Raw genomic sequence first — 13,371 nt, 5'->3', positions numbered from 1 at the left:
TAGTTGAACAAACTGATTCAAGTCAGAAAATAAAAAAATGACCATTTAAAAAACTTAATGTATATTTTTTATAAGGGGAAAATTAGTATATAGGGTGATCAGTTTATATCAAATGAGAGATACACTTCTTTTTTGTCAGTTTTATTGAAGGGTAATTTATATACAACAAAATTCACCAATTTTAAGTGTACAGTTTGATTTTATGACAAATATATACAATCATGTAATCACCATTGCAGTTGTATATAACATTTTCATCACCTCTAAAATTCTTTTTCTCTCTTTTTAAAGTTTGTTTATTTTGAGAGAGAAAGTGTGAGGGAGAGGGGCAGAGAGAGAGGGAGAGAGAGAATCCCAAGCAGGTTCTACACCACCAGCACAGAACCTGAGTGGGGCTCGATCCCATGAACCTTGAGATCAAGACCTGAGCCAAAGTCCAGAGTCGGATGCTCAACCAACTGAGCCACCCAGGCACCCCCAAAATTCCCTTTTAATGCCTGTTTGCCTATCCCCTCCTTTTCATTGACCTCTGGCAACCATTATCTGCTTTTTATCATTTTGCCTTTTCTAGAGTTTGGATTAAATACAGTCATATGATATGTGGCCTTTTGTGAATGGCTTCTTTCACTTAGCATGATGCTTTTGAGATTCCTTCATCAGAAAGAGGCTCCAGGCTCTGAGCTGTCAGCACAGAGCCTGATGTGGGGCTCTAGCTCACAAGCTGTGAGATGATGACCTGAGCTGAAGTCAATACTTAACTGACTGAGCCACCAGGTACCCCGCTATTGTCTGTCTTCTTAATTTTAGCCATTTTATTTTTTTATTTTATTTTACTTTTTAAAAAATTTATACAGGTTATGTAGTGGCATCTTATGGTTTTAATGTGCATTTCCTAATGACTAATGATGTTAATATGACTAATTTCATTATTTTCATGTTATTTGCAATCTGTACATAAAATTATTTGCCCATTAAAAATTTTGGATGGTTTGTCTTACTGAGTTGCTCGGATTTTTTTTTATAATCTGGATACAAGGACTTTGTTTTTATGTTTCGTAAAAATTTCTCCCAAGCTGTGGGTTGATTTTTTAAAAGAAACTTTTAATTTTAGAACAGTTTTAGATTTACAGAAAAATTCAGAAGGTAGTACAGAGAATTCCCATATACCCAACACCTGATTTCCCCTATTACTAACATCTACTTTAGTATGGTGTATTTTTCACAATTAATGAACCTATATTGACACATTATTATTGCTAACTAAAGTCTGTACTTAAGATTTTATTCATTTTTACCTACTGTAAACAGTTTTTCTGTTCCAAAGGGTTTTTTACCTTAGATTATTATATTTTTCATCTTAGAAGTTCAATTTATTTATTTTCTTTATAGCTTCCTTTCTTTTTACCCTCATGTTTTTCTATACCTACTTGAATATATAGATTATGTTTATCAGAACTATTTTAACATTGTTAGCTACCTTTGGAATTGTTTGCTAATTCTATTATCTGTGTCATTTCTGGGTCTCTCTTCATTATTTGATACTTTCTTCTGGATATGGACCATAGTTTTCTGCTTATTTACATGTGTGGTCATCTTTGATTTTATACTAAATATTGTGAATTTTGTATCTTTGGGAGTCGGCTGTTGTGGAACTTCTTTGGGGCATACTTGTTCATTGAAATCATTTGGATTTTTTTTTTGAGGCTTTGCTTTAAAACTTTGTTAGTGTAGGTCTACAGTAACCTTTCTAAGACTAATCTGGTCTAACTTTTGAGGCATTACCTTCTGAGACTTTCCCTGATAGCCTCATGCTGGCTGATGGGAACATGACCTATTCTTGCTTCTGTGTGAGCTGCAGAAATTGTTCAGCTTACTGTTTTCCAGAGCTTTTTTCTTTGGCCTTGGTAGTTTCCTAACAAATATATGCAGACTAAATACTTATTTAAAGACTCTGTATCTTTAGACCTCTCTCTTTGTAGCTCTTTCCTCTTTGTAACCTATACTGCATATTCTAACCTTCTTCGCCTCTTTGCACTCATAACTTTGTCTCCTCACTCTCTTTAGGGTTTCTCTTCCCTGTGCTATAGCCTGGAAAATATTTCTGGGAATTAAGTTGAGATGTCTGATTAGCATCTCTTCTTTCAGGATCACAGTCCTGTGCTGGCTGTTGATTGAACTCCATTTGCTATATATTTTGCCTGATTTTTCTAGTAAGGAAGATCAGTATAATCCCTATTATGACTTCAAAATCAGAAACAGAAGTTCAGTGGACATACTTTTGAAGTTATAAATATATTTCAAAGTAGGAGAAATATTTTTGAAAAAAATGTTTCTAAGATATCCTTTAATTTTCTTTACCTTTTCTTATATATTTTTAAAATGTCAATTTAAATCGTCATGCAGTAGTCATTTTCAGAATAACTTTGTGTTGTGCTGAGCAGTGGGTGTTATGTGTAAGTGATGAGTCACTGAATTCTACTGAAACCAAGAGGTTAACTAACAAGAATTAAAAAAAAGAATAACTTTGTTCAGTTTGTGAAAAAATTGGCAGAGCTGATTAGCTGATATATTCCATTTCAAAGATTGTTGAAATAGTGTATACATTGGTGCAACCTTGTGTGTGTATTTTGGGAATTACTGCATATGGGTAGATGCTTCACATTTTCCTCACATTTCAGTTCCTTTTTCATACTTTGAAGATATACATGAGTAGGCAAAGGAGGTTATGTGAAGTAAAACAAAACAAAACAAAACCTTTGTAATGTGGTAATTTACTTATAATCTCTTTGTTCGGTTCTCAAAATATGAAATAATCTAAGGCAAGAATTCAGACTTCATCTGTTTTAAACCATAATCTTTCTTTGGTTGTGTTCTCTTTCCCAAGATTTAGTTATGAACTGATTTAGCTAGAAATATTAAGTTGGAAAGCCTTATTCAGAAGCATTACGCCTAATTATGCATACTCTTTCCAACATCTTATAAAATGCCTTTTCTTATTCGTGGTTTAATGTCTCTCTCAAGTTTCAAAGTTCTGATCCCCACCCCCCTTTTTTTTGTGTTCCCATTTCTATGATTTCCATTCCACGTAGTTAGTATTTCAAGCCTATGTTGTAAAATAGCCCCTAGTTTAGTCTCTCTGATTCCAGTCTTCTCCCCTTCCTTTTCATACAACATGTGAATGTCAATTAGTTTCCTTGACCAATATGCTAACCTTGACTTTCTCTTATACAGAAAGCTTGACTGGCTTCTCAGTGTTTTTCAGTCAGGTTCAGATTCTGATGAGTAGCATAGCTCTATCTTCATATTTGGCTCCAGTAAACCGTTTTTCCTGAATGTTTCTTCTGTGGCTCTGACACTTTCCCATTGCCTATATGTTGCTCACATCATTTTTACCAACTGTCATTTTCTACCTTCCTGGCTAGTTTTTACTTTTGTTTAATGTCCTTCAGGAAGCCTGCTGTAGGCCATTTCTTTTTGGGTGCTCAAAGCATTTATTATCTACTTACTCATATCTATTTAATTATATAACCTTTTTGTTATTTTCCATCCTGTGATCTTACTATTAATATTCTGTGGACAATTAGATTATCTAACTGCATTAGGACAAAAGCCCTTTTCTTCAATCCCTGACCCCTTTGCTCTAGTTGTAGGTACATACTAGGAAGATTTAATGTTTTGGTCAGTTTTTCTCGGATCTTGCAGAAATACAGGAAACTGGGGACATTTGTAGATGACTTGAGTTTTTTGGTGATCTATGGATTGATCCAGATTTGCCCTGATTTCTTAGATAGTATTGGTCTTACCTTAGAACAGAGTTAATTTTCTAGAATGTGAGGTAGAATTGTTCATTTTTATGGCCTTTAGTTATTTTGGAGTAGGCCTTTCATTTATGCAGTGACTCTCAGGAGTGTCAACCTAATCTTTCCGCCCCTGGGTCTTTTTTTCTTTTCTTTTCTTTTCTTTTCTTTTCTTTTCTTTTCTTTTCTTTTCTTTTCTTCTTCTTTTCTTCTTCTTTTTTTTTTTAATGAAATCTTTTGGGACTTTGTCCCCATGATTTTTTTTTTTAATTGTAAGATTTTTTATTGTTAGATTTTGTTCCCATATTTGTGGTGGGAGATTATGTATGATATTGTCTTGACATAACAAGACTAATGGTATATATTTTTAAAAACTGTATTCACAGTATTAGAAAAATAAGGCAGTATTTTTCTTTTAGATTTCAAATACATGACTGGCTTCTGATTCCAGGCTTTTATGTTCTATGTAGCCTGTTGATGTAAGCTTTTTTTTTTCTTTATGATATCTTTTTAAAGATGTAATTCATATACCAAAGAATTCACCATTTTATAGTATACAATTCACTGGTTTTTAGTATATTCATAAAGTTCTGCAGCCATCACCCTGTCTAATTTTAGTTCATCTGAATCACCCCCAAAAGAAATGCAGGATCTATTAGCTGTCACCCCCCATTCCCCCTTTCCTAACCCCTGGCAACCACTGATCTTCTTTTTGGATTTGCTTATTCTGGACATTTCATATAAATTGGATCATCCGATATGTGATCATTTGTGACTGGCTTCTTTCACTTAGCATTGTTTTTTAGGTTTATCTACATTTTGCCATGTATCAGTATTTCATTACTTTTTATTGCTGATTAATACCCCATTGTATAGATATACCATGTTTTACTTATCCACTTTATCAGTTGGTGGATATTTGAGTTTGCAAAAATGCTGGAGTATGAGTATTGAATAAGCTGTTAAGAATATTTGGGCTCAAGTTTTGTGTAGACAATTCATTTCTCTTGGGTATATACCTAGAAGTGGAATTGTTGGGTCAAATGGTAATTTTATGTTTAAGTTTTTGAGGGGCTTCCCGACGTTTTCCAAAGTGGCATTACCATTGTACATTCCCACCAGCAGTGTATAAGAGTTCTAATTTCTTCATATCCTTGCCAGCACATCTGTCTTTGTGATTCTTTTTGATGTTATTGTAAGTGGAATTGTGGGTACGAAGTAGTATTTTATGTGGTTTTGATTTGCCTTTCCTTGATGTTGAGCATTTTTTCACGTGCTTATTGGCCATTTATGTATATTCTTTGGAGAAATGTTCATTCATGTCCTTTTCCCATTTTAAAATTGTGTTTTTATTTTAGAGTTGTGGGAAATTTTTATATATCCTGGATACAAATCTCTTAAGGGTAAATGATTTGCATCCCTCCCCCCCAGTTCTGTGAGTTTTTTCTACTTTTTTTATTGTGTACTTTAAAGATTTATTTTTAAAAAGAGAGAGAGAGTAGGGGAGAGGGCCTTAGGGTGGGGGAGGTGGAGAGAGAGAAAAAGAGAGAGAGACACACACACACACACACACACACACACACACACACTCCTAAGCAGGCTGCACGCTCAGTGTGGAGCCTGATGCGGGGCTTGATCCCACAGCCCTGGGATCATGACCTGAGTTGAAATCAGGAGATGTTCAACCGACTTAGCCATCCAGGTGCCCCTATTGTGTACTTTGAAACCCAAAAGTTTTTTATTTTGAAGAAGTCCAACTTATCTAGTTTTTTCTTTGGTTGCTTTTGCTTTTAGTATCATATCTAGGAAACCACTGTCTAAACATTTGCTCCAGTGTTTTCTTTGAATGGTTTTTATAGTTTTAATCTTTACATTTAGGTCTTTGTTTTACTTGGAGTTAAGTTGTATATGGTGTGAGATAGCATCAAACTTTCTTCTCTTGAATTGAATATCCAGTTGTCCTAGCTCCACTTATAGAAGACTGTCTTTTCTTTATTGCATTTTTCTGGCATCCTTGTTGAATTGACCATAAATGTGAGTCTTCCTTTTTTTTTTTAATTAAAAAAAATTTTTTTTTTTTTTACTTTTATTTATTTTTGAGAAACAGAGTGAGACAAAGCGTGAGCGGGGGAGGGGCAGAGAGAGAAGGAGACACAGAATCTGAAGCAGGCTCCAGGCTCTGATCAAGGGGTCAGCACAGAGCCTGATGCGGGGCTTGAACCCATGAACTGTGAAATCATGACCTGAGCCGAAGCTGGACACTCAACCGATGGAGCCACCCAGGCCCTGTGAGGCTTCTGTCAATCCTATTACATTGATCTATATGTCTGTCCTTAGCTACATGCTTATATCATATCGTCTTTTTTTTTTTTTTAAGTAGGTTCCATGTCCAATGTGTGGCTCAAACTCATGACCCAAGATGGAGAGTCACATGCTGCACTGACTAAGCCAGCCAGGCACCCCTATATTACCCCTATATTGCTGTATACCTCTTGATTGCTGTATTTGTGTAGTAAGTTAAAAAAAACCTAGAAGTGTGAGCCCTCCAATTTTGTTTTTTCTTTTCAAAGTGGTTTTGGTGGTTCTGCATCCCTTGCACTTCCCTATGAAGTTTAGGATTAGTTTGTCAATTTCTGCCTGAAAAAAGGCAGCTAGGATTTGATAGGGGAATGTGTTGAAGCAGATCAGTTTTGGAGAATATTGCTCTTAAAGCTATTAAGCCTTCTGACCTATGAACATGGCTGCCTTTCCATTTATTTAGGTATTCTTTAATTTTTTTCTCAACATGTTTTTTAGTTTTCAGTATATAAATCTTATACTTATTTTTTTGAATTTCTTCCTAAGTATTTTATTCTTTTTGATGTTATTGTAAGTGGAATTGTTTTCTGAATTTCCTCTTCATATTGTTCATTGCTAACGTATAGAAATATGATTGATTTTTGTACATTAATCTTGTATCTTGAAATCCTGTTGAACTTATCAGTCCTAATAGTTTTTAGTCAAGTCCTTAGGACTTTTTATTATCTTCAACTAAGAGGTAATTTTACTTTTTCTTTTCCAATTTAGACACTCATTATTTCTTTCTTTTACCTAATTGTTTTGTCCAGAATATCCAGTATAATGTCAAATAGAATTGACAAGAGTGAACTTTGCTATATTATTTCTGATCTTTAGGGAATACACAAATAATTTTTTGTTAGAAAATTCAAATCATATAAATAAAATTTACCATTGATCTTCCAAATCTTTCCTTCTCATCCCTCTCTCCTTGGGGGGCTTAACCAGCAAAACATGGTGTATTTATCTATATTTTTATATAATAAAAGCATAGGTTTGCACATGTGTTTTTTAAAAAATATTCAGTTTTTCACCATTAGTTATGATGTTAACTCTGGACTTTTTGTAGATGCCCTTTATCATGTTAAGGAAGTTCCATTCTGTTTCTAGTTGAGTGCTTTTCTCATGAAAGGGTATTAGATTTTATCAAATGCTTTTTCTATGTTTATTGGTATGATCCTGTTTTGTTTTGTTTTTTTTTCCTTTCTTTATTAACATGGTGTTATGTGTTATCACATTAATGTGTGTTATGTGTGTTATCACATTAAGTTAATGTGTGTATCACATTAAGTTTCACATATTAAAGCAAATTTACTTTTCTGGGATCCCTCTTATTCATGGTGTATAAGACTTCTTTATGTTTTGCTGCATTTGGTTTGCTACTATCTTCTTGAGGATACTGTGTCCATATTCTCAAGATATATTCACCTGTAGTTTTCTTTCCTCATTGATGTCTTTGTCTTGTTTTGGAATCAGGGTAGTACTGGTATTGTACAATGAGTTGGGAAGTATTCTTTCCCTTTCTAGTTTTTGGAACAGTTTATAAAGGACTGACATTAAATTTTATTTAAGAATAACTATATTTTAGGGGCATCTGTCTGCCTCAGTCGGAGGAGTATCTACAACTCAGGGTCATGAGTTTGAGCCCCACCCTGGGAGTAGAGATTACTCAAAAAAATAGATAAAAAACTAAAAAAAACCCACAAACTAATGATATTTTGATTTTTGTTTTTATCTCTTAGGATTCTCCATTTACAAATGCAGGAATGGGATCTAATCTAAATCTCTTGGGTGAAATTGAATGTGATGCCAGCATAATGGATGGAAAATCCTTAAATTTTGGAGCTGTTGGAGCACTGAGTGGTATGTGGACATTATAACACATTATCTCTATTCTTTAAAGAACTATGAATATTAAGATTTGATGCCTCCTAAAGACTTAGTCAATCCAGTGTTTTCTACCATTCTTGCTAGGAATAGTGTTGAAAATAAATTGTCTTCTTTTCCTTAATTTAAAACATGAAAATCTTAGGTGTGAATAGTTTTAAAGAAAACAGTGGCAGCTTATGTTCAACTTTTTGTTAGAGTTGGATCATTCTCCTTCATTCCCTTGAGATTATAGACATGTAACATGTGAGTTAACATGTTCTATTAATTTTATAATTTTTGAAGTACACAAATAATATATTTCTTGTTAGGAAATTCAAATGATACAAATAAAATTTACCATTGATCTTCCAAATCTTTCTTTCAAATCCCTCTCTCCATGGGGGGCTTAACCAGTAAAATATAGTGCATTTATCTATATTTTTATGTAATAAAAACATAGTTTTGCACATGTGTTTTTTAAAAAATATATGTATATGTGTGTATATGTACATTGTATGTATTTTTTTCTTATACAGGATGTCTCAGATTTTTTCCCACATCAGTACATATAAGATATATCTAATATTTTGCAGTTCTTTTATTAAAGCGAAATATACATGAAATGCACAGATTTTAATTAGAAAGCTGCATGAATGAATGAGTGAATTAAAAATTATTGTCAAGTTAGCTAACATACAGTTTAGTTTTGGCTTCAGGAGTAGATTCCTGTGATTCGTCACTTACATACAACACCCAGTGCTCATCCCAGCAAGTGCCCTCCTCAGTGCCCATCACCCATCCCTCCACCTCCTCATCCCCTCAACCCCATCAACACTCAGTTCGTTTTCTGTATTTAAAAGTCTCTGTGAGGGGCGCCTGGGTGGCGCAGTCGGTTAAGCGTCCGACTTCAGCCAGGTCACGATCTCGCGGTCCGTGAGTTCGAGCCCCGCATCTGGGCTGATGGCTCAGAGCCTGTTTCTGATTCTGTGTCTCCCTCTCTCTCTGCCCCTCCCCCGTTCATGCTCTGTCTCTCTCTGTCCCAAAAATAAATAAACGTTGAAAAAAAAAATAATAAAAGTCTCTGTGATTGTGCCTCCCTCTGTTTGTAACTTATTTTCCCTTCCCTTCCCCTGTGGTCTTCTGTTAAGTTTCTCAAATTCCACATATGAGTGAAATCATATGATATCTGTCTTTCTCTGACTTATTTCACTTAGCATAATACTCTCCAGTTCCATCCACGTTGTTGCAGTGGCAAGAGCTCATTCTTTTTCATCAGTCAGTAGTATTCCATTGTGTGTGTGTGTGTGTGTGTGTGTGTGTGTGTGTGTGTGTGTGTGTATACATATATATACACAACATCTTTTTAATCCATTCATCAGTTGACGGACATATGGGTTCTTTCCATGATTTGGCTATTGTTAGCGCTGCCGTAGCGGGATTCTCGCATAGAGAGTCATGACACCGAGGCTTTTCTTTCCAGGAAGCAACTTTATCAGTGCCGGCATGTTTCAGTTGGGTTTGTACCTGAAGAACTGAACTCTCAACGCCACGTGGCATAGTTTTTTTATGTATTTTCTACTTCTTTGTCTCCCATATATGGTAACACACAAACATGCAGTCTGATTAAGTGATCTCATGATACAAGGTCATGAGGAATGTCACATATGCATATAGCCAGGTTGCCTTGAAGGTTTTTTTTTTTTTTCATAGGGAAGGAAACATTGGGGTGCATGTGCCCCTTCGAGTCAGCATTTTTGTATCCTTTGGATAAATTCCTAGTAGTGTAATTGCTGAGTCATAGGTTAGTTCTATTTTTAATTTTTTGAGGAACACTGTTTTCCAGAGTGGCTGTACCAGTTTGCATTCCCATCAACAGTGCAAGAGAGTTTCCCTTTCTCCATGTCCTTGCCAACATCTGTTGTTTCTTGAGTTGTTATTTTTAGCCACTCTGACCCATGTGAGGTGGTATCTCAGTGTGTTTTTTTTTTAATTTTTTTTTTTTAATGTTTCATTTATTTTTGAGACAGAGAGAAACAGAGCGTGAGCAAGGGAGGGGCAGAGAGAGAGCAAGAGAGAGAATCCGAAGCAGGCTTCAGGCTCCAAGTGGTCGGCACAGAGCCCAACTCAGGGCTCGAACTCACAAATGTGAGATCATGACCTGAGCCCAAGTCGGATGCTTAACCGACTGAGCCACCCAGGCGCCCCTCAGTGTGATTTTAATTTGTATTTCCCTAATGATGAGTGATGTTGAGTATCTTTTCATGTGTCTGTTTACCATCCGTACATCTTTGGAAAAATGTCTATTCATGTCTTCTGCCCATTCCTTCACTGGGTTGTTTTACGGGTGTTGAGTTTGATAAGTTCTTTGTTGATTTTTGATAGTAACCCTTTATCTGATATGTCATTTGCAAATATTTTCTCCCATTCCATCGGCTTCCTTTTAGTTTTGTTGATTGTTTCCTTTGTTGTAGCTGCATGAATTTTTAAATGTACATAGCCATGTAAACCATTACCCAGATCAAGATGTAAAACACTTCCATGTCAAAATACAAAACATTTCTATAATCCCAGAGGGAGTCTTTATGCCTTTTTCTTGTCCATATCTCTCATACTCTGCTCCTACCTTCCCTCCTTATCCTCTTCTCTCCTAATTGTGACTTTAAGCACTGTAGATTAATTTGCCTCTTACTAAAATTTACATAATGAATCATACACCTTTGTGTCTATTTTTTGTTTGTTTTTTTTTGTTTTTTTGTTTTTTTGTTTTTTTGCTTAACACTATGCCTATGAGATTAACCCATGTTTTGTGTCATAGTAATTTTTTCTTTTTATTACTTAGTAGTATTTTATTGCATGAATATATAATAACATTTATTCTCCTTCCCGTGATAATTTGAACTGTAAAGAATAAAGTCCAATGAATATTCTTGTACATGCCTTTTGATAGACATGTGTACTTAATTCTCTTGGGTATTACCCTAAGATTTGGAGTAAATAAGTTTAGGTGCATAATATACTGTGCTTTAATAGTTACTGTTAGACAGTTTTCCAAAGTAGTTTTTACAGTCTCTACTCCTGCCAGCAGTGTATGAGCATTTTGGTTACTCTACATCCAGGCCAACATTTAGTATTGCTATTCTTTTTAAATTTCATCTGTTTTGATATCGGTGCAATGACATTATTGTTTTGATTTGAATTTCCCTGGTGACTAACAATACTGAGAACCTTTTGATATACTTACTGGCCTTTTAGATATTCTTGTTGCATAGTGTGTGTTCAAATGTCTTTTGCATATTTTGTATTGGATTATCTCTTTTTATTGATTTGTTCAAGTATTTTATATATTTTAGATACACATCCTTTGTCTGATACCTGTATTATGAATATCTCTTTCCAGTCTGTGGATCACCTTTTCACTCTTTAAATGCTATCGTTTGATGAACTGAAGTTTTAAATTCTAATGTTTACGTTACTAATCTTTTATGGTTATTTAAAAAAATATTTTATTTAAGAAATCTTTGTCTACCCAAAGTTCTGAAGATCATCTCCATTGTTTTCTTTGTTCTATTTTTTTTTTTTTAAGTGAGCTCTACACCCCAAGGTGGGGCTTGAACTCATGACCCCGAGATTAAGAGTTGCGTGCCTCACCAACTAAGCCCGCTACGCATCCTCATTAGTTCTGTTTTTTACTCTTCACGTTTAGCTCTCTTATCAAGCTCAGATTAATTTTAGTGTATGTGAAATAGGAGCTGACATTAATTTTTTTCTACTTACGGATATCCAAATGGTTCATTGCCATTGTCAATAGAAAGGACAGTGCTTTCCTCACACAGCTGTGTTGGTAAATCAGGTGACTGACTATGCATGCAATGGCTTGTTTCTGTACCCTTGATCTATTCTATTGTCCTATTTATTGCCAGTGCCATACTGTCTTGATTACTGTAGCTTTATATTCTTTATATCTGGTAATATATTTTTATATTCTTCATATCTGGTAGTATGAGACTTCCAACTTCCTTTTTTTCTTTTTTTTATTTGTTTAAAGATTATATTGGCTATTGTAGGTCTTTGGCCATTTTCGTAAAAATTAAAAAAAAATTAATGTTTATTATTTTGAGAGAGAGGGAGACACAGAGTGTGAGCAGGGGAGGGGCAGAGAGAGAGGGAGGCACAGAATCTGAAACAGGCTCTAGGCTCTGAGCTATTAGCTCAGAGCCTAATGCGGGGCTTGGACTCATAGACCTCGGGATTGTGACCTGAGCTGAAGTCGAACACTTAACCTACTGAGCCACCCAGGCACTCCATTTTCGTAAAAATTTTAAATCAACTTGCCAACGTCTACAGTAAAACCTTGCTGGAATTTTGATTGGTATTGCATTGAAAGTATGGAACATTTGTGGAGAACTGATGTCTTAACAGTATTGAGTATTCCATCCCACAAACATAGAATATGTATTTTTACATAAATATTGCTCATTTTTTCTCAGCAATGTTTTATTTTCAGTATAAATTCCATGTATATATTTTATTAGGTTTATTCTAGATACTTAGTTTTTTGATGCTATTATAAAGTACGTATATTTTAAATATTGATATCTAATTGTTTTATTGTATTTAGAAATACAATTGAGTTTTGTATATTGGCTTTGAATTCACTGTCCTTGATAAATTCACTTATTAATTTGAAAAAGTTTGAAAAAATAAGTCCCCATGAAATTTTATATACATAATTACCTATGACTCATGTAATTTTGCTTTTTTCTTTCCAATATATATGTAAACTTTTTATTTTTTTCTTACATTATTATACTGGCTGTGACATCCAGTGCAATGCTGAATATAAGTGGTGATAGTGTATATCCTTGCTTGATTCTTGATCTTAGAGATCAAGATCATTCTGTGTGCTCTGCTAGCTTTTGGATTGTTATAGATACTCTTTATCAGATTGAAGAAGTTCCTTTTTAATCTTAGTTTGCCAATAGTTTTTATTATAAATGGATATTGAAAATTATCATTAAGGGCTTTTCTGTATCTATTGAGATGAAGGTTTTCCCCCCTTATATTGTTAAATATGATGAAATTTGTGATTGATTTTTGAATATTCCCTTCATGGCATAAAATCTTGGTTGTGTTTTTATCTTTTTATATTCTGCTGGATTCAAGTTGTTGATGTTTAATATTTTGACATCTATGTTCATGTATGTGTAAAAATTGGTTTCAATTTTCCTTTCTTGTAATATTATTTTAAGGTTTTAGAATCATGTTATGGCTGGCCTCATAAAATGAATTGAAGATTTTTTTTTTCACTCCCTTTGATAGAGTTTATGCATGGTTGGAATGATTTCTTCTGAGAATTTATTAGTTATTC

The 13,371-nt window shown here is 34.4% G+C and overlaps 1 protein-coding gene across 2 annotated transcripts in view; it reads left to right on the top strand.

Moving 5' to 3' along the window:
* Positions 1–13,371, top strand: part of TASP1 (taspase 1) — a 259,813-nt gene that overhangs the window by 22,768 nt on the left and 223,674 nt on the right. For both annotated transcript variants that reach the window (XM_047068890.1, XM_047068891.1), the window contains exon 4: positions 7,877–7,997. In XM_047068890.1, coding sequence (XP_046924846.1) covers positions 7,877–7,997 — 121 coding nt within the window. The remainder of the gene's footprint in view (positions 1–7,876; positions 7,998–13,371) is intronic.

This window comes from Lynx rufus, unplaced genomic scaffold (assembly GCF_022079265.1).
Source record: "Lynx rufus isolate CCGP_SWC_20201006 ecotype Redwood Valley unplaced genomic scaffold, mLynRuf1.p SCAF_8, whole genome shotgun sequence".
In the NCBI taxonomy this organism is placed as follows: domain Eukaryota; kingdom Metazoa; phylum Chordata; class Mammalia; order Carnivora; family Felidae; genus Lynx; species Lynx rufus.
The sequence above is the reverse complement of the archived record's forward strand: the minus strand, read 5'-3'. Positions and strand labels throughout refer to the sequence as shown.